The sequence below is a fragment of the Myxine glutinosa genome, chromosome 5 (genome assembly GCF_964187855.1).
Source record: "Myxine glutinosa chromosome 5, kmMyxGlut1.1, whole genome shotgun sequence".
Taxonomy (NCBI): Eukaryota; Metazoa; Chordata; class Myxini; order Myxiniformes; family Myxinidae; genus Myxine; species Myxine glutinosa.
In genome coordinates, this window is record NC_136265.1 from 62,279,278 (window position 1) to 62,301,325 (window position 22,048).

General features: G+C 43.1%; 1 protein-coding gene across 5 annotated transcripts in view; it reads left to right on the forward strand.

The window, feature by feature from the left end:
• LOC137428152 (muscleblind-like protein 1) overlaps positions 1 to 22,048 on the forward strand; it is a 134,448-nt gene that overhangs the window by 17,178 nt on the left and 95,222 nt on the right. For all 5 annotated transcript variants that reach the window (XM_068118092.2, XM_068118093.2, XM_068118094.2 and 2 more), the window contains exons 7-8: positions 1,964 to 2,058; positions 12,308 to 12,392. In XM_068118092.2, coding sequence (XP_067974193.2) covers positions 1,964 to 2,058; positions 12,308 to 12,392 — 180 coding nt within the window. The remainder of the gene's footprint in view (positions 1 to 1,963; positions 2,059 to 12,307; positions 12,393 to 22,048) is intronic.

The following is a 22,048-nucleotide window of genomic DNA, read 5'->3' on the forward strand; positions in this document are numbered from 1 at the left end:
CCTATTTTAATTTTTCCCTCTTCACTTCAACCCCCCCCCCCCCCCCCCCCAAAATAAAATAAATGTCATCTAACTTTTGGAGATATTCTGCTCACAGTCAGACAAACAAAACGGGGTGAAAACATAACCTCCGTCCACCTTCTGTGGCGGAGGTAATATTGGGGGTGGGGGGAGGCTTTGACCGGCCTCTCCGTTTTGGGGAAGGAGGGGAAGGGGAGGAGGAAAGATTTACACATGCAAAGAGTGCTTTAACCTCAGTGTTTCCCAGGTAAAAAGGGAAATTGTAATACCCTCTCCCACCATCACCAGGTGGTGCTACACCGTACACATTTACATGGATAATTTATGCCCCCACTCCTGGTCCCCACACCCCCGAATGAGGCCGCGGCCACATAGCACATGTTACCGCCCAGACAAAGTTGTATTTGTATTTGTACCTCGAGTAAAGTATACAAGTGTTTATAGCTGGAGTACCAGGCGTTTCTCAAGCGAAAAATAAACATTAACATATTTGAAACGAGGGCAAATTTAATGGAAAAGCAATTACATCCAAATCAGAATCCATCACAAATGTCAAATCATCATTTCACCTTTTTGTTAAATATCTGCTGGTGATTGTGCCATTCATCACGTTTCTGAGTCAAGTATGATGAGGTTCAGGAAGAAGAAGCCTTTCCACCAACTTCGACCGCTTCTGGAATTGTTTTATTACTTGTGTTCAAATGTCTAGTGATTGTTTTGTATTTATTTATGTGAATGTGTACATGTATATAACTCATTCATATAGACCGAAGACCGATAGAGCTATAATACAGCAAATTATTTTCGCCCTACTATAGTAGAGCACTATAGAGCGAATTTTTTTTGCCCTACTATAGTAGAGCACTATAGAGCGAATTATTTTCGCCCTACTATAGTAGAGCACTATAGAGCGAATTATTTTCGCTCTACTATAGTAGAGCACTATAGAGCGAATTATTTTCGCCCTACTATAGTAGAGCACTATAGAGCGAATTTTTTTTGCCCTACTATAGTAGAGCACTATAGAGCGAATTATTTTCGCCCTACTATAGTAGAGCACTATAGAGCGAATTTTTTTCGCCCTACTATAGTAGAGCACTATAGAGCGAATTTTTTTTAATATATATATATATATATATTTTTTAATCCCCAAAAACCAACTTCTTTTTTTTTCCATTTTTTTGCCTAAAACACTCCCAGGCACTCACTGACGAACCTCTGAAAGTTTGACGAAGATCCGTTCAGCCATCTCTGAGAAAATGGCGACACAAACAGACCAACGGCTCTTATATAAAACCACCTTTAGAGGCCATTTTTCCCCGCAAGCGGGGGTTGGCCTTTTTCGGGAACCGTGGTTGTTGTTGTTTTTTGGTCCCCTTTTTGAAGCAATGTTTTACGGCCGGATGCCCTTCCTGACGCCAACCCTTTTTGCCACCTTTAGCGATAAACAGGGAATTACCAGTGAACTGGTACTCAACTTCGTGGCTCTTATATAGTAGATGATATTTATAAAAGTTATGGACGAGTTATGACTAAACTTGGTGGACGAGTTGGTTCGGTGACAAGAGCAAGCCGATTAGATTTTGGTCCCGATTCGAATCCAGATTTGGCCTCTCAGTGGGATACAAAACATAAACTTTTCAGCCTGGTGGAGGTATTTAGCCTGTTAGGCTAAATTTATTTATTTAGCCTTTTCAGCCTGTGCACTCTACCGAGTACAGTTCTAGTTCTCTCTGTTTTACTCCGTCAGATTTGTATGGCTGTCCTTCGTCTTGATCCTTGCTTCCAATAACACGTTAAAACTCCCACCTCCAGTCACCTTACTTCATTCCTTTGCTATAATGAAATTATTTTCTGCCTCTCCTGTTATCCCTGCAATTCACCCTGTTTGCCATCTTTTCTCCTCCTCCTCCCAATAATTGCCACCTCACGATGTCCCAAGCTTCCATGATTCCAGGCAGCACAGCTGGACCCATCTCCGCAGCACCCTCACCAACAAGCGCTCTGCAGTACATACCATCGGTCGGTGCCAGCCAGGTTTGCTACTTCCTTTTCGACATTTGACTCGTTTTAACCCCTGCTTTTGCTTCCCCAGTCTTTGGCGCACTTGTCGTCATTGCTGCTGCTTGCACCACCACCCATTTACTGCCTCATGCTGTTCTGTCGTCTTGTCAGCACTAGGTTCGAGCTCAGTTTCTTTTATTCTCTATAAGATTTACTAGCGTGACTCACCACACGTCGTTTCAGAGGGACAGGCGTCTTTGACCATTTTGGTGTCTTTTGGATCTTCATGGTGTTTTGGGTCTTCAGGGCCATTTGAATCTTCAGGGTATTTTGGATCATCTGGGCCTTTAAGTGTATTTTGGATCTTTGGTGTCTTCAGGGGCTTTTGGGTCTTAAAGGTCTTTTGTTTCCTCTGCGTCTTTAAGGGGCTTTGGGGTATTTTGGTTCTTCGGGGTATTTAAATGTCTTTTGGGTTTAAAGGGTCTTTAAGGGTCTTTGGGGTCTTTAGGGTGTTTTGGGTCTTTTGGGTCTTCAGGGTCTTTTGGATCTTAAGGGTTTTTTGGTTCCTCTGAGTCTTTAAGAATCTTTTGGGTCTTCGTGGTGTTTTGGAGTCTTCGTGGTGTTTTGGAGTCTTCAGGGTGTTTTGGGTGTACGGGGTGTTTTGGAGTCTTTGTGGTGTTTTGGAGTCTTTGTGGTGTTTTGGAGTCTTTGTGGTGTTTTGGAGTCTTCGTGGTGTTTTGGAGTCTTCGTGGTGTTTTGGAGTCTTCGTGGTGTTTTGGGGTCTTCGTGGTCTTTTGGGTATTCGGGGTCTTTTGGGTCTTCGGGGTCTTTTGGGTCTTCGTAGTGTTTGGGGGTCTTCGTGGTCTTTTGGGTCTTCGGGGTCTTTTGGGTCTTCAGGGTCTTTTGGGTTTTCGTGATGTTTTGTGTCTTCGTGGTGTTTTGGGTCTTCGTGGTGTTTTGGATCTTCGTGGTGTTTTGGGTCTTCGGGGTCTTTTGTGTCTTTTGGGTCTTTTGAGTCTTCGGGGTCTTTTTGGTCTTCGGGGTCTTTTGGGTCTTCGGGGTCTTTTGGGTGTTTAAGGGTATTTTCGGTCTTCGGTGTCTTTTGGGTGTTTAAGGGTATTTTGGATTTTCAGAGGTCTTGGTGGTCTTAATGGTCTTGGGGGATTTAAAGGGTCGTCAAAGGTCTGAGGGGTCTCAGAGGGGTCCTCTCTGAGGGGTCTAACGTAAACGTAATTAAGAGTTCACGGACTGTGTTTTGGGTGTAAATTTTATTTGAAGAAGACGTTTTGGTCGCATATAAACAAACAAACAAACATAACCATGTCCGTTTTCTCTATTACTAGGGCATTGCCCGTACGTGGGTGCCCGTTCCTTGCCAAAAAAAAAAAAAAACGCTACCCGTACGCTCTACCCCGCCCGTACGCCCGTAAACAAAAAAAACAACGCTCTTCGCTTCCGCCCTTCGCTCTGACTGAATTGGGAGAAATAATGCGCATAAGAAATCGAATTACGTACCGTAATGGCGGTCAGCTCGTAACGCGCTCAGCTCCGCTCGTCTCACATCGGCCACGCCTACGCAACAAAGCGTTCTGTGATTGGCTGCCGGAAGTGAAGTCTTCACTGTCCGGAAGTTCGCAAATCGCAGTTACGATGAATCGTTTTAATTTAATCGCAGTTTGAATTCGTTTTAAAACATAGTTTAACGGCAACATAGTTTTCCAACGTGAAATAAATGAATACGCTGTCAAATGTGCCGTCCGAGGCAGAGTCTGATCGCCACGTTCGGCACACGTGATAGCTCACTGCTCTCTGATTGGTTGAAGCGTTTTTTGGACATAGCTCGGTAAGTACTTCTCCGATTAATTTAAAACCTTGAAAAGGCACATCCTCGGGTCCCCAGCAATATACCTGGCAAGTTTCAAGTATATCGGACCCGTGGTTGTCGAGAAACAGCGGTCACAGACACACAGACACACAGACACACAGACACACAGACACACAGAGATTGCTGGAATTATAGATAGACTAGCGGGGTCACCCGTGGGAATCCCACGGGCATGGATGTGTGTGACATTTTGACATATTGAGTTCGATGCTGCACCTGCACATTCAGTTATATAAAATGGTTTAAAAAACTTTCTTCTGATATTTGTGATTTATTTCAAACAAACTGTATTTCCCATCTACACGGGCATGTATTCCTATTAACGTTATGTAAAGTACATAAATTGTGTGGATTACATCATTTGTGGATGTGATCAATTGCCAGTAACCATCTTATATAACTGAATGTGCAGGCGCAGCATGTAACTCAATATGTCGAAATGTCACACACATCCATGCCCGTGGGATTCCCGCATGGATGTGTATGGCGAATTTTAAATATATGTCGACTGTTATTTTAGGCGGTGTATTTTCGTTTATCATCATGGCGCGATTTAAAAAAATATATCTCTGCATTTTCCTCTCCAATACCTCCTCACACTTTACACACACACCGGCCCATGTTTACATATACACACACACACACATATACACCCACACACATATACACATACACACACACGTACATCGACACACATGCACACACACACACACACACACGTACAGACACATATACACATATGCACATATGCAAATATGTATACACATATGTATCCACATATACACATATATACACATATATACATCTCCACACACACACACACACACACACACACACACACACACACACACACACACACAAAAACAGACACACACACACACACGTACAGACACATATACACACAAACACACACACACAGACATGTATATACACATACAACAACAACATGCATTTTAAGGCCATTTTCCCTGCTAGAGCGGGGGTTAGCCTACATACACATACACACACATATATACACACACACACATATTCACGCGCGCACACACACACACACACACACGTACACACACGTACACATGTCCCACATGTATATATCCCACATCCCACATGTATATACATGTTTAAAGTGTACGTGCCCTTCCCCCCTCCCCCGCCCGGCAACGCTGGGTACTTCTGCTGGTAACGAATAAAATAAAAACGAAGAAATAGGTGGAATTGGCTGAAATTCGCTCGGTGAATTCACGCGGTGTATTCGGTTCGGCTCGGTTCACTCGGTTTAAAGAAAAAGCGATAATGTCGACATGTTGCTGTCTGTGTCATGTTGGGCGGTGTATGATACTCGTTGGCTGTTGGGCGGTGTATGATACTTGTTGGCTGTTGGGCGGTGTTGTGCGGTGATATGGTGTATTTTAAAAAATATATCTCTGCATTTTCCCGCGTTGGTGACACCGAGTCGTTCTTCATCGATCGTCTCATTCATTTTGGAAATGGAAGTTTCCACGCAACGCATGAATTGTCACGATCCTCAAGAGGAATTTGTCTCGTAATCATCAAATGATAAATGGCAAGTAAATTATATAGTGGAAAATTAAAGATTTCAAATAAACCTATTTAAAGTGTATGCGCACATAACTAATAAAAAAAACGAAGAAATATCTCTCGGTAATTTCCTGAAACATATTTTACTTCCGGCTAATATGTTGAATGAAATAAAAACGAAGAAATATATGTCGGCATCATTGTTGACGTTTTTGTGACGACTATCATCAAACGAAATAGTAATATATCATAACGGAAAAGCAAAAGCGAATTTTTAATATATATCGACACATTGCCGGCGGTGTCATGTTGGGCGGTGTATGATACACCATGACGCGATTTTTAAAAATATATCTCTGCATTTTCCCGCGTGTGTGGATTGTTCTCAATTATTGCTGACACCGAGTCTAAAAGTAAAACCATCGATAAAAATGAAATCATATGGTGAGTTAGATTGGAGATAAAGGCGTGAGAGAGACTCAATGGCCTTGAAGTTACAGGCCTTTGAGAATTCATTTCGTTCTATAAACGGCAACTTTCATCGGATTTTCTTCCCGTTTTTTTTCAACCGAGTCTAAAACTATGTTAGCGACTGTGAAAAATGAAATGATTTATCGAATTTGATTTGAAATAAAACTGGGGGAGAGCAAGACACCACGGGCCTACAAAACAGGACTCAAAGCTATGCGAGTTAATAAAATGGTGGATATTTGTTTATAGCCACTCCCAGAATGGGTGGAGCTATGGGTGGAGCTACTCTGCAAACCGAGTAAGCCACACCCCGGACAGACACCCAACAGATAGACAGACAGACAGACAGAATCATCTACGGCTATTATAATATAGATAATAAGATACTTTAATAAGATCTCCTGAGTTTAACCGGGGACGTTCCTTTGAAATACATTCCGGCTGTAAAGTGGAGCGAACCTTAGAACTCGGCGACCAATAATTGTAAGTGAGTTGTTTTCTCAATGCGATTCAAAATTTGGGCATCTCTCATGTAGATGAAGCCAAATTGAATACTTGATGCTCAGGTCAATAAAAGGGAGGGCGAATCCACTGTAGAAATGTGTTCATGAAGCTGTGCCATCGTTGCTTTTCCCGTTTATGGTGAAGGGAATGTTGGCAGTTTGCACTATCCTGATTGGTGATCTCACTAAGACCCCTGACACCAAAAGTGATGCACGTCTGGTGTCCAAAAATCCAATCTTTACACCTGGCTGACTGATTAATCCTTGGAAGCACACCGAGTGACACTTTGAATTGATTTTCTTTTCCGCTTACTCAATAAACGCTGTTGGTATTTCTTGGACTGGAAAAACGATGGAAGACTTTGACATCACCGACCTTTCGATGCAAGTCGGCTCTGATGACTTAATGTTAGGAGCTTCATTGTCACGGTGCACGCCCTTCAGTTTGGCATGCCCATCATTTACCCTTCAGTTTGACATGCCCATCATTAACCCTTTAGTTTGCCATGCCCATCAGTTACCCTTCAGTTTGCCATGCCCATCATTTACCCTTCAGTTTGACATGCCCATCAGTTACCCTTCAGTTTGCCATGCCTATCATTTACCCTTCAGTTTGCCATGCCCATCATTTACCCTTCAGTTTGCCACGCCCATCATTTACCCTTCAGTTTGACATGCCCATCATTAACCCTTCAGTTTGCCATGCCCATCCGTTACCCTTCAGTTTGCCATGCCCATCATTTACCCTTCAGTTTGACATGCCCATCAGTTACCCTTCAGTTTGACATGCCCATCAGTTACCCTTCAGTTTGCCATGCCTATCATTTACCCTTCAGTTTGCCATGCCCATCATTTACCCTTCAGTTTGCCATGCCCATCATTTACCCTTCAGTTTGCCATGCCCATCAGTTACCCTTCAGTTTGCCATGCCCATCATTTACCCTTCAGTTTGCCATGCCCATCATTTACCCTTCAGTTTGCCATGCCCATCATTTGACACTGGATAAGCAAGATGCACGGGGTACACTGGATAAGCAAGATGCACGGGGTACACTGGATAAGCAAGATGCACGGGGTACACTGGATAAGCAAGATGCACGGGGTACACTGGATAAGCAAGATGCACGGGGTACACTGGATAAGCAAGATGCACGGGGTACACTGGATAAGCAAGATGCACGGGGTACACTGGATAAGCAAGATGCACGGGGTACACTGGATAAGCAAGATGCACGGGGTACACTGGATAAGCAAGATGCACGGGGTACACTGGATAAGCAAGATGCACGGGGTACACTGGATAAGCAAGATGCACGGGGTACACTGGATAAGCAAGATGCACGGGGTACACTGGATAAGCAAGATGCACGGGGTACACTGGATAAGCAAGATGCACGGGGTACACTGGATAAGCAAGATGCACGGGGTACACTGGATAAGCAAGATGCACGGGGTACACTGGATAAGCAAGATGCACGGGGTACACTGGATAAGCAAGATGCACGGGGTACACTGGATAAGCAAGATGCACGGGGTACACTGGATAAGCAAGATGCACGGGGTACACTGGATAAGCAAGATGCACGGGGTACACTGGATAAGCAAGATGGACACCACAAGGACTTTCAGGAAGGAAAAATAATCTGAAGGAGGTAGGTAGGAGAACGGGGGTAGAAAAGATCAAGGTTTTGGATGGGGTTAGATAAGAGATGACCGTGGTGAACAGCTGTTTGAAAGACCTGGAGGGAGGAGTGGGATTGAAGAGGGTGGGGGAATTTGTTCCAGAGGTGGGAGAAAAGAGGAATGAAGGAGTGAAGGTGAGCAGAGAGTCTTGATTTTGGCAGTTTAACCATAAGAGGGTTTCTGGCAGATATTGTGCGACCTGTAGGAATATTTAGGGGACAGAGCCCAGAGAGAGCTGGGGGAGCAAGGCCGGAGAGGAGTCTGTGGAAGACGGAAAGATCACCAACCTGCCTGCGGTGAGTGAGTGAAAGGCCCTCAGAATCGGCCTCATCACGGGAGATTGCAATGATTCTGAAAACTTTGGATTCTACAGTGTGAAGCCAAGCGAGGTGTGAGGCAGGAGAACCAGCCCAGAGGGGAGATCGTCGGCTCACACCAATTTACAATGATCTTAGGCTCACGGAGGCTAACCCCCGCTCTTGCAGGGAAAATGGCCTTAAAATGCATGTTGTTGTTGTGTGTTTAGGCTCACGGCGGAATATGTACATAAATTGCTCTCTTCCTTCGGTCTTCCTCATCCACTCGACCTCCCCTTCCACACATATCCTTTATTTCCTTATTATTGCTTCCAAGCTATTCGTCTTGCAGAGTAATATTCATGTATTTTCTGGCTTGTGCACTTACCATGAAAATTGTCCCTTTTTGTTTAATTGCAAAACTGAAGTATACCTGCATCAAAGATTGACTGACTGCATCAAACGGTGTTATTAATATGCATCGACTGCTGGAAGTTTATAATAAAAAAATCCTGGCACTTCCTTTACCATTCCCAGGAAGAGCACAAGGAACACAATATAATTGTAAGAGCATTTGGCCTCAGATGGGCATTTGCAAAGCTATTTTTTTTTACCTGCTCACAGATATTATGCCATTTCAGAGCCAGGTCGGAGGCAAAAATGTTTCAAATTAATAAAAATCAAATCACGTGATGTAAAGCAGGTACGATTCGATCCTATGGCACTCGAACTTTGTCACAGCTGTTGCTATGGTTGCAATGTAAAATCTATATATATATATGTCATCACAAAGCGACCATGTTAATGATGACCATGTTATTTTCGAACCGCCCTATGACCTTGACCTTCAACATTTATGAATAGAGTCGAATTTAGGAATAGATTAGAAGTAACCTCTTCAACATGTCCACCCTCCATCTTTTACCTCTCCCCATCCAAAACCTTGATCTTTTTCTACCTCCTTCAAAATTCCATTTTCAAATCCACCTTCAAAATTCCATTTTCAAATCCACCTTCAAAATTCCATTTTCAAATCCACCTTCAAAATTCCATTTTCAAATCCACCTTCAAAATTCCATTTTCAAACCCACCTTCAAAATTCCATTTTGAAATCCACCTTCAAAATTCCATTTTCAAATCCACCTTCAAAATTCCATTTTCAAATCTACCTTCAAAATTCCATTTTCAACACCACCTTCAAAATTCCATTTTCAACACCACCTTCAAAATTCCATTTTCAACACCACCTTCAAAATTCCATTTTCAACACCACCTTCAAAATTCCATTTTCAAATCCACCTTCAAAATTCCATTTTCAACACCACCTTCAAAATTCCATTTTCAACACCACCTTCAAAATTCCATTTTCAAATCCACCTTCAAAATTCCATTTTCAAATCCACCTTCAAAATTCCATTTTCAACACCACCTTCAAAATTCCATTTTCAAATCCACCTTCAAAATTCCATTTTCAAATCCACATCTTCAAAATTCCATTTTCAAACCCACCTTCAAAATTCCATTTTCAAATCCATCTTCAAAATTCCATTTTCAACACCACCTTCAAAATTCCATTTTCAAATCCACCTTCAAAATTCCATTTTCAAATACACCTTCAAAATTCCATTTTCAAATCCACCTTCAAAATTCCATTTTCAACACCACCTTCAAAATTCCGTTTTCAAATCCACCTTCAAAATTCCATTTTCAAATCCACCTTCAAAATTCCATTTTCAAATCCACCTTCAAAATTCCATTTTCAAATCCACCTTCAAAATTCCATTTTCAACACCACCTTCAAAATTCCATTTTCAACACCACCTTCAAAATTCCATTTTCAAATCCACCTTCAAAATTCCATTTTCAAATCCACATCTTCAAAATTCCATTTTCAAACCCACCTTCAAAATTCCATTTTCAAATCCACCTTCAAAATTCCATTTTCAACACCACCTTCAAAATTCCATTTTCAAATCCACCTTCAAAATTCCATTTTCAAATACACCTTCAAAATTCCATTTTCAAATCCACCTTCAAAATTCCATTTTCAACACCACCTTCAAAATTCCGTTTTCAAATCCACCTTCAAAATTCCATTTTCAAATCCACCTTCAAAATTCCATTTTCAAATCCACCTTCAAAATTCCATTTTCAACACCACCTTCAAAATTCCATTTTCAACACCACCTTCAAAATTCCATTTTCAAATCCACCTTCAAAATTCCATTTTCAAATCCTCATCTTCAAAATTCCATTTTCAAACCCGCCTTCAAAATTCCATTTTCAAATCCACCTTCAAAATTCCATTTTCAACACCACCTTCAAAATTCCATTTTCAAATCCACCTTCAAAATTCCATTTTCAAATACACCTTCAAAATTCCATTTTCAAATCCACCTTCAAAATTCCATTTTCAACACCACCTTCAAAATTCCGTTTTCAAATCCACCTTCAAAATTCCATTTTCAAATCCACCTTCAAAATTCCATTTTCAAATCCACCTTCAAAATTCCATTTTCAAATCCACCTTCAAAATTCCATTTTCAAATCCACCTTCAAAATTCCATTTTCAACACCACCTTCAAAATTCCATTTTCAACACCACCTTCAAAATTCCATTTTCAACACCACCTTCAAAATTCCATTTTCAACACCACCTTCAAAATTCCATTTTCAAATCCACCTTCAAAATTCCATTTTCAAATCCACATCTTCAAAATTCCATTTTCAAACCCACCTTCAAAATTCCATTTTCAAATCCACCTTCAAAATTCCATTTTCAAATCCACCTTCAAAATTCCATTTTCAAATCCACCTTCAAAATTCCATTTTCAAATCCACCTTCAAAATTCCATTTTCAACACCACCTTAAAAAATAAAAAAAACGTCATTGGTCACTTGGTTTGGCCGCCATATTTGTTTTACCACAAAAGCCTTTAAAACAACTAAAAACACATCATGGTGAGGGTCTGCAATCTCTGATTGCTCTTTCTTGTTATATGTTTTATATGTTAGCTCTTACACGAGCCTCGACTTATTATACAAAAATGTAAAAAAAATTTAAGTGTAAATAAAGATACTGTGTCCCAATCTGCAATTTATCCATTAAACTTGACATGAAAATTGGAGGAAAATTATTCAAGTGTTGATGAAAAATGTATTTTTTTGTTAATTGGGTCACGATATGAAAAAGGTGGTTGAAGGACATTAATCTCTCTGTAACTACCAATCAGGTTCCTGCACAAGGTCAGGTACTTGTATGGGGAAACACAAATTTGGCAAATTTTCCTGACAAAAATGAGAGCCGTCATTAACCGTAAAATATAATGCTTTCACGGTTTATGAAAATTGGATGAGAAGTAACCCGAGAGTGCCACTGGGTCCTGTTTTATTCCATCATTGAAGCTTAAAATGGGATTTGAAGCATCAGAATGAATCGGTGGGTTGCAGCGGTCGGTATTCCGATGGTCGGGCATTTCTTTACTTTGCCCTTCGACGTCCCGCCCCAGTTAATCAAGATGTGAAATGCTCGTCCACCAGTATGTCTCACCCATGTTGACACCCTCTGCCATTCTATTAACTTGAGCCCTTCGGTACTTCTTTCTGGATACTGGATCCTTCTTTCTTCTTTCTGGATCTTATTTGAATGGCTAGCGAGCAAAATACTGTTCAAAATAACCAACCAGTGGCTATTTATTAATGTTGAATTGAAAATGCTTACTTGTCAGCTTTTCCAATTCTGCCTGCACAAAATACAGTTAGTATGTATTATTGTTGTTTTCTAGTAGCAAATCTGCTGTATTGTGTGTGTGTGTTTTTATGTGTCTCCCTCTCTCTCCCCCAAACTCTGCACGGCGCTGCCATAATACTTCCTCGTAACCCACGCTCCCATTCCTGGCGATCAGTCGACAGACACTCTAACCATTTGCCGTGACTTCAAGTCGGGGCACTGTGCTCGCCCAAACTGTCGCTTTCTGCACCTCCTCGAAGGTATGCCTTTCTGCACCCCTACACCCCACCCCAAACGTCTCTCCACTCCTCTCAACTTGCTTTGCTTCATCTCTAACGCACTTGCAATCGCATCCTCTTGCATTTGCTGCTATGCCATGCTTGACATAGGGAATGCTAACAGCTGAATGACAACTTGCATGAAAATTACAAAAATGTATTAGAACTGTTTTTTGAGGAATGAATGCTAGCTTAGGTTTGGCTATTTGTTAGGGGCCATTTGCATGTGAGGAGGGAAAGTTGCAGTGAAAGTTTGCCAAGGTAAGTACCTGTATATGAAAATGGAGAAAAGGAAGGGTATTTTGATCAGAGCAATAAAAATAATGTATGGTTGTGCATTATATGTACATGGAGTCTTGTTAATACATAAGCTCTTAAGTTGGGTTATGAGATTTTGATTCAATTACTGAATGCTGTATGCAGATCTAAATCTGACACCTTATGAGTAATCCAAAGTGATCACTCGCAACAGATAAAAAGGTATGGATGTCGAGGTTCACGAAAGTTCGAAACTATGGAGATCTGAGGCAGGTCGACAGTCGGACAGAGATGCAGAGGTGAACATGCGGACACCAAATGCACAAAAATATCAACGAGTGTCGAAGAGATCATGAGTGGATACAGGAGAAACCATGTGTTGGTGATGGGCAACACACCTGAAGGACAGAGCATGGGCATCGGATACACGAGAAAAAGAATGACAGGAAATAATATTTTTTTAAATCGTTTTTGCAAGAAAAAAGTAATTCATGGAATGTTTTGAGGAAAGGACAATAAAATTACTACCAGGCAAATTGAGAACAAAATAAAACTAGAAAGCATCTGAAAATGCAAAGCCCGTCCGCTATCTATTCGGATGACGACTTCTTCCGTATGCTAAACATGACAAACGGCTTTAAAAAAATACATGATTGACGATTTTAGGCGACCTTGACCTTTTCACCTCAAAAGCAATAGGTTTGAGTGACCCAATATGAAAAACCCTGCTCAAATTGGAAGTCAATCAGATGGGAATTGACAATTTTGTGACCTTGACCTTCGACCTTTGATCTTTAAAAGAAAAACACAATCGGCTTCTAGCATTTGATTCGTGAACCAATTCAGTTTCCGAATGTATATGCAAATTCTTAAAATTTCAGGTCATTTGGATGAAATTTGACAGTTATGTGGTTTTGACCTATTGACCAAATTATTAATTTGCCTTCTCCATATCTATATTATAATAGGCTACGGTGATTCTGTCTGTCTGTCTGTCCTGGGTGTGGCTTAGTCCGTTTGCAGAGTAGCTCCACCCTTTCTTGGAGAGGCTTCATATAAACAAATATCCACCATTTTATTAACTCTGAATAGCTTTGAGGCCTGTTTAGTTAGGCCCGTGCTGTCTTTCTCTCTCACACAGGTTTATTTCAACTCAAATTCGATATATCATTTCATTTTTAACAGTCGGTAACATAGTTTTAGACTCGGTTGAAAAAAAACGGGAAGAAAATCCGATGAAAGTTTCCGATGAAATGATGAAATGATGCACACACATCTGACACACATTGCTTCAAAGAGACGCGTGAGAAGGTACAGATAAGAAGAGAAGGAGCTGGAGTGCGCTACGAACTGGCATCTCCCCCATCTTGTTCAAGAGAGAGAGCGTTGGCACGAGCCATTTATTACAAACGGAGCATCCCAGTCCCACCACTATATGCAACGTCTGCTGGCGGTCAACGGTACGCGCTCGCTGCCTGCCAGGGTTTTCCCGCCACAACGCGAGTCGACTCCTGGAGCCGGACCTCGACGCATACCGTCTGCCTGGGCCTTCTCATTCCTTCCAGTCATTCCTGCCTGCCATTCCCTGTCGTGTGAGTCTGTTTGTTTGTCCTGGGGAATAATATAAGACTGTTTAAGGCTGCCCTGTGTATCTTCTTCTTCTTCGTTCTGTATATTACTTTCGTTTCCTCTTCTTCTTTGGTTTTGTACATAGTTAATAAATATCTGGTATTCCTTACTTTGGTTTCTTCTTTCCCCCGATCGCTTTATTCCCTTCTTCCCATTGAATACCTGTGGCGCGATTTTGGCCAAACGCTTTATAGTCGGGTTTAGTCTCTTGCTAACGGCCCGAGTCGCAGCTCGCTTCGCTCGGCGCAATCCAATCACGCTGCGGCCCGGGTGGGAGTATTTCCTCGCTTACGGCCGGTGGTTTTTACTTAGGTATTAAGACAAATTGGGCTTACAACCCTACTTACCATCGACCGGAAGTGACGTCATACCCCCAGGACTGGTCGGACGGCCAGCTCAACAGGACAAGGGGATTAACCCCCCCCCCCCCCTTGCTAACGGGAGTGCCGTCTCCCGGATCCATAACAATTGGAACTATCTCGAATTGGAACTATCCTGGAACTATCTCGCCACTTCCGGTCAGTGCTGAATAGGGTAGTAGGCCAATTATTCCTATGACCTAATTACCAGCACCTTCTGGTAAGCGAGGAAATGAGCCCCGCCCGAGCCGCGGCTGTAATGGACACGCCGAGCGAAGCGAGCCACGACTCAGGCCGTTGACAAAAGACGAACCCGATTCTGAGCATTGGCCAAATCGTGCCACAGGTATTCAATGGGAAGAAGGGACTAAAGCGATCGGGGGAAAGAAGAAACCAAAGTAAGGAATACCACATATTTATTAACTATGTACAAAACCAAAGAAGAAGAGGAAACGAAAGTAATATACAGAACGAAGAAGAAGAAGATACACAGGGCAGCCTTAAACAGTCTTATATTATTCCCCAGGACAAACAGACTCACACGACAGGGAATGGCAGGCAGGAATGACTGGAAGGAATGAGAAAGCCCAGGCAGACGGTAGGCGTCGAGGTCCGGCTCCAGGAGTCGACTCGCGTCGTTGTGGGAAAACCCTGGCAGGCAGCGAGCGCGTACCGTTGACCGCCAGCAGACGTTGCATATAGCGGTGGGACTGGGATGCTCCGTTTGTAATAAATGGCTCGTGCCAACGTTCTCTCTCTTGAACAAGATGGGGGAGATGCCAGTTCGTAGCGCACTCCAGCTCCTTCTCTTCTCATCTGTACCTTCTCATCTGTACCTTCTTCTCTTCTCATCTGTACCATTATCAGTCCTAATCGGTTGGTGTCGAGCGTAAAACGACAATGACGACAATAGACAGTAAATTAAGGATCATGACACATTTCTTTTTAATCTCTGTCAGTTTTCCAGATAACATTTCTTGGGGTGATTTCATGGATCAATTTGCATCACAGTAGAGTCCTTGTTGTTACTCAGTCTCTAATAGCGGGTATGTGCCCCCCCTGGCACGAATCAGGGCGTGCAGACGTCGTGGCATGCTGTCCACTAGCTTGTTGACGACGTCAACAGGCATAGCATCCCATTCTTCCCTCAGAGCGTCGGCCAACTCCTGCAAAGTTTGAGGAATAACATCTCTGTCGTTGATGGCTCGGCCTAGGGCATCCCATGCATGCTCTATGGGGTTCATATCTGGCGAGCAAGCTGGCCATGGCAACTGCTCCACGCCCTCTGCCTCAAGGAATTCCCTTACTGCAGCGGCCCTGTGCGGTCTAGCGTTGTCGTCCTGCAGTCGGAAATTGTGTCCATACACTCGTCTTGCATGTGGAAGGCAGTGGTACTCCAAGATATCCCGGTACACGACGGCGTTGACGTTTCCATCCGGAACCACCAGTGGCATTTCCCTCCATAATGGATGCCGGCCCATATCATCACTGAGCCGCCACCACCTTGAGTCGTCTCGTGGATGCAGTCATCATGAAGGTTCTCCCCGGGTAATCGACGAACTTGTTGTCTCCCATCTGTACGGTCAAGGATGTAGCGGCTCTCGTCCGTGAAGACAACATGTCGCCAGTGTCCAGGATGAAGCCTTCTGTGCTCCCTAGCCCAGCGAAGACGAGCAACTCTGTGGCGAACAGCCGGGCGTGGACATTTAGTCAACCGTCGTGCTCGGTAACCATGTTGGAGCAATCTCTGATTAACGGTTGACCGGGAAACGTGGATCCCATGATGTCTCCTCCACAAGCGACGAAGACGACTCGTCGGCATTTTCCGGTTTCTGCGGCAGAGATTCAACAGTTGGCGATCATCTCGTCTCGTGGTTAATCTTGGACGTCCTGGAGGTTTCCGCGGCCGCACATTCCCCGCCTCACGTTGATGTTTCAGGATCTTACAGACTGTACTCTGTGATATCCCGACGACATCTGCGATATCACTCTGTTTGTAGCCCTCCTGCCGCAGTGCTACCACTCTCTCGCGTATTGCTGGTTCCGTTGGACCAGGCATAGCCCAGGGAACGTCTCTACCGATTTTTCTTGCAAACGGTACAAGGAACTCGAAAAAAAACCAGCCTCGTTTAACACAGTGTTGAATCAGGGAAAGGGACAGAATATCACATGCATGGGCGTTTATAGTCCCTAACAAAAAAAATTATTACGTAATACACATTTTTTCAATGTTATCATATCACCTGTGTAATGGGGAAACGTTATGTAATCACTCAATTACCCTTTTGTTTACACGTTGACTGTCAAATACCAAAGAAACTGTGGAATCGTGTCAAAAATATTTTATTCCATCTTTATGACCAACAGTGTGTGTGTGTGTGTGTGTGTGTGTGTAATTGTGTGTGTGTGTGTGTGTAATTGTGTGTGTGTGTGTGTGTAATTGTGTGTGTGTGTAATTGTGTGTGTGTGTAATTGTGTGTGTGTGTGTAATTGTGTGTGTGTGTGTGTAATTGTGTAATTGTGTCGATTACATCATTTGTGCATCTGATAAATTGCCAGTAACCATTTTGTGAAACTGAATATGCAGGTGCAGCATCCAACTCAATATGTTGAAATGTCACACACGTCCATGCCCGTGGGATTCCCACCGGTGACCCCACTAGTCTTATTATAATAGAGCAAACGTATATGGTTATGTCGCTATGTATGTATGTTTATATGCGACGAAAACGTCTTCTTCTTCTTCAAATAAAGTTACCACCCTCTTAATTAACCCTCTTAATTGCGTTAAGACTGCTGAGATCCCTCAGACCTTTGATGACCCTTTAATTCCCCCAAGACCCTTCAGACCACCAAGACCCCTGAAGATCCAAAATACCCTGAAGACCCCCAAAGACCCAAAATACCCTTCAAGGCCCTGAGGCTCAAAAAGACCCCAAATACCCAAAGACCCAAAACATCCCGAAGACCCAAAATATCCCGAAGACCCAAAACCTCCTGAAGACCGAAAACATCCCAAAGACCCAAAACACTCCGAAGACCCAAAACACCCCAAAGACCCAAAACACCCCGAAGACCCAAAACACCCCGAAGACCCAAAACACCCCGAAGACCCAAAACACCCCGAAGACCCAAAACACCCCGAAGACCCAAAACACCCCGAAGACCCAAAACACCCCGAAGACCCAAAACACCCCGAAGACCCAAAACACCCCGAAGACCCAAAACACCCCGAAGACCCAAAACACCCCGAAGACCCAAAACACCCCGAAGACCCAAAACACCCCGAAGACCCAAAACACCCCGAAGACCCAAAACACCCCGAAGACCAAAAAGATCCCGAAGAACAAAAAATACCCCGAAGACCAAAAATACCCCGAAGACCCAAAAGACCCCGAAGACCCTTCAAGACAGAGAAGAACCAAAAGAACCGGTAGACCCAAAAGCTCCGGAAGCCCCGGACGACCCAAAAGACGCCGAAGACCCTTAAGACCCAAAAGCCTCTGAAGACCCAGAAGACCCAAAACACCTCAAATACCCAAAATACCATTAAAGGCCCAGAGGATCCAAAAGACCCTGAAGACCCAAATGGCCCTGAAGACCCAAAACACCATGAAACCCAAAAGACACCGAAATGGTCAAAGGTGCCTACCCCTCTGAAACGATGTGTGGTGAGGCGCGCGGAGCGCGCCGAGTCACGCTAGTTCTTATAATAAAGCTTTGTTGTAAATTTGATGACAAAACTCAAATGGTGAAAAAAGTTTCAGCCCGGACAGACACACAGATACACACACACAGAAGTGATTGCAAAACTCCACGCAGTGGGAGTCCGGCTGCTTAAAAACAGGCAAATTTAGAATAAACTAAAACCAAGGCCCCAACTTTCAGGTCTACAAACTTCAGAATCTGGGCGAGTTTTTAAGCTCCCCCGCCGCATAATCCCCCCTCAAGGAAACTCTGTATGCTTGTTTGTGTAATTCTGAACAATCATGGGGGAAAAAACAGCTGAAAACACATTTTGTATAAGTGCTGGGAGGAGCCAGGGTCAAGGCAAGGGTACCAAAAAAATCCTCCCCCCCCTCCCCCCAAATTACCCTCCCTTCCCCCACCTTCGCACAAGGAAATTGTCTGTATATATAGTGTGTACATCTGAAAATCATAGAATTTATATATTTTTTTTAAAGAACGGCGCTGCACGGGGAACAAAGTACGTAGGGGTTCTGGCATATGTGCATTGAAAACGTTGAAACGTCATAAAAAGTTTTTTTTTTTTTTTGTGTTTCATTCCTACCCTTTCATGGTCAAAACCACCGCCAGGAAAAGCTCTCCCAGCCAGTGCCGGGAACCAACCCTCCCCTTTTCTCTTCTCCTGGGCAGTGCCAGGTAGCCCTGCTCGTGGTATAATCTTATTATAATTCACCAAATGTCCGTCTGTCCGTTCGAAGGTACCGCAAAAACGGCTCAACCGATTGCAACGATATTTTGGGTGGGTAATCCTGGGACCCCCTGGAGTAAAATAGGGTATATTGTTTTCCCAAGATTTCCAATTTTCCAATTTTCCAGTTTTTCCAAACACGATGGAATAATATTTACCGATATGAACAGTGATCTGGCTTTTATTGAAATTCTACAAATACTGTTTAGATTTTGATGAGAATTACGAACTTGCAGCGAATCCGGAAGTGGACAGATGACGGCAATGCGCGGGTTTGATAATATCCCAATACAACCGTCATTCATTCGTAATGTTAAATCGTTCAACGTTAATTGTGTTAATCGTTTTGTTATATCAATTGATGATTGGAATTGAGTGAATACAATTACGATTTTGAATTTGTAATTGTATTCACCCAACAGTACGGAACTTCATATCAGGATTTAATTTTTTTTTTTTGTCACGAATGTTGTTAAAAGTTTATTTTTTATATTAATGTTATTTAATTTGTGATTGGAGTTATGCTGTTTGGAATTAAAAAAGAGATATCGAGTTCAAGTGAATGACGAAATGCCGTGATGGTTTCTACTTTCTAAATGTGAATTCGCGGATCGATATATGCAGATTCACCATTGACTGGGAATGGAACACGTTTTTTGCGAACGTTTGTTTGCGAACGGGTACATTTTTCATGGAAGTCCTTCACGAACTTGCTGTCCATGTCTGACGTGTGACTGGAGGTGCTACAGCAGTGGTTCTTAACCTTTTTAAAGGTGCCGAACCCTAACGAAACCCACCGAACACTCGCGCAACCCCTCAAATTTGACCAAAAAATTAAGAAGAATTGCATCTTAATGCGTTTTCTGTTCTTCTTTTCGGGAGGCGATCTGGGAAATGCGTGGTTTTGTTTTGGCAAGGGCCACCCTCAAATCATTTTCGCATGCAAGCCTGCTCATTTTCTTTGTTTTAATGTCCACCAGTTTCGAAAACGCATGCTCGCAGAGATACGTTGTAACGAATGGCGTGAGGATCTCAAGGGCAATTTTAGCGATGTGAGGATACCCTTCCATTTGGCGGCACCAAAACGTTGAGAGCGTTGTGCCGAAGAGTTGTTGTTGAGTCTGGCTCTGCTGAAGTTCGATGAGGTCGTCGAGGTATTGGTTGTTGACATCTGCCGTTGCAACGTCGAAGGTAAACGGCTGCCGCACCCATGCTGGGTATTGCTCTTGGTCGGGGAAGTAGCCGTCGAATGACTTTCCCAGCTCAACCAAGTGCGTGGCAATCGCTTGCTTCAGCTCCCCTGGTACAGCAGTGCCTCCAACTTCAGACTCATCTTCGATCCCGCTCACGCACTCGTCCAGTAGCGAAAAGTTTGCGAAGTTGTCGTTCTCTGTTCGCCGCCTCCACAACGGTAACTTCTTTCAGAAAGCACTCAGCTTTTCTTCAGATTCGATGACATTCACTCCACCGCCCTGCATCTGGCAATTGAGATGATTGAGTGCGTCGAAGATGTCAGCCACGTACGCCAAGGCGAGGATGAACTCTGACTCTTGGAAGTGCGTTGCATGGCAATGCTGGTGTTCTCGCAAAAACAGGGGTAATTCGAAACGTCGGTGGTCTTGTCGAGTTGAAGGCTGAATTTTGTCGGGCTCGTGACTAAATCTGCAACTACCTGGGCGAGGATGTCGTCGCTCATGTCGTCGATTCTGCATCTGATGGTGTCATTTGAGAGTGGAACGAGAGACGACTTGTTTTCAGCAGCTTTTCCCAGCATGATGTTGGCCATCTTCAATGCGGCCGGATTGATGAGTGTCTCGCCAATGGTGTGCGGTTTGCCCTGCTTTGCGATCAGGTACGCAACTTCATACGACGCGGTGAGGATCGGTTTGTCAATTGGAACGAAGCCGAGAGTGGGCAAGGTAGCACTTGCGTCGAATCGGACTCTCTTCATTTTGAATTCATCCAGCGTTGTGTCTTTGTACTGCCCCTCGCCGTGCAGTTTTTTGAAGTGTTCCCGTAGTTTTGCTGGTGCTCGGCTGGAGTTACTCAACTTGACATTGTAAAGCATGCATTGAGGACGCTGACTTCCGTCCCGTTCCGTCAAACACGTGAACCCATACCGCACGTAATTCTCCGACCACTTCCTTTTTTTGCTCGACATACTGCAAAAAAAAAAAGAAAAAAAAAGAAGGAACAAACTGATCTTAATTGAGTTCGGGCAAATAATTATATGACAAAAATTAAAAAAGGAACATGCTTAAATATAATCAGTACCCCTCTGAAAACTGAGAAATTTTAACAAAGAAAACATAACTTATAGTCACGATGACGGGATTTATTATCTACTCAACTCTATGTCATCTCTAATCCCATGATAATATTACATAGAAAACTGCGAATTGTTAGTTTTGAATTGCGACCAAAGGAGTTATATCACCTCCACCTAATTTTCTGAGTAATTCAATCATATTTTATAATCACCATCCACTTTTGACTTTAATATAACTCTGTACCCGCCCTGCATATCCACAAACATTTCCAACTTACTTTTCAATTAATCAGTAACTCCAAAGTAAGGCGCAGCCAATGACGCACGGCACACGGCAAGCTAATCGAGGCTATTCACTGGAATTTCCGAACACCTCCAAAGTCCAAAATCCAGTAAGCAAGTAAGCACCATCAACAGAATAATTCGCAAGTTGGTCATTGATTCAACTTACGACAGTCAGTGTGAAACAACTTATCTTAAACACAGACCAGAGAAACCATGAATGGGATGGGAATACAATTACAAATAACATTTCCATTCGTTCGTAACATATATAGCAAAATAATAATAAGCGTAATTACACATAGATTCAAAATTGATACAAAACTTTAAAAAATTTTTTTTAAAAATTGCAATGCATTTCGGAGGACCCCTGAGACTGGCTCACTGAACCCCTGGAGTTCGGTCT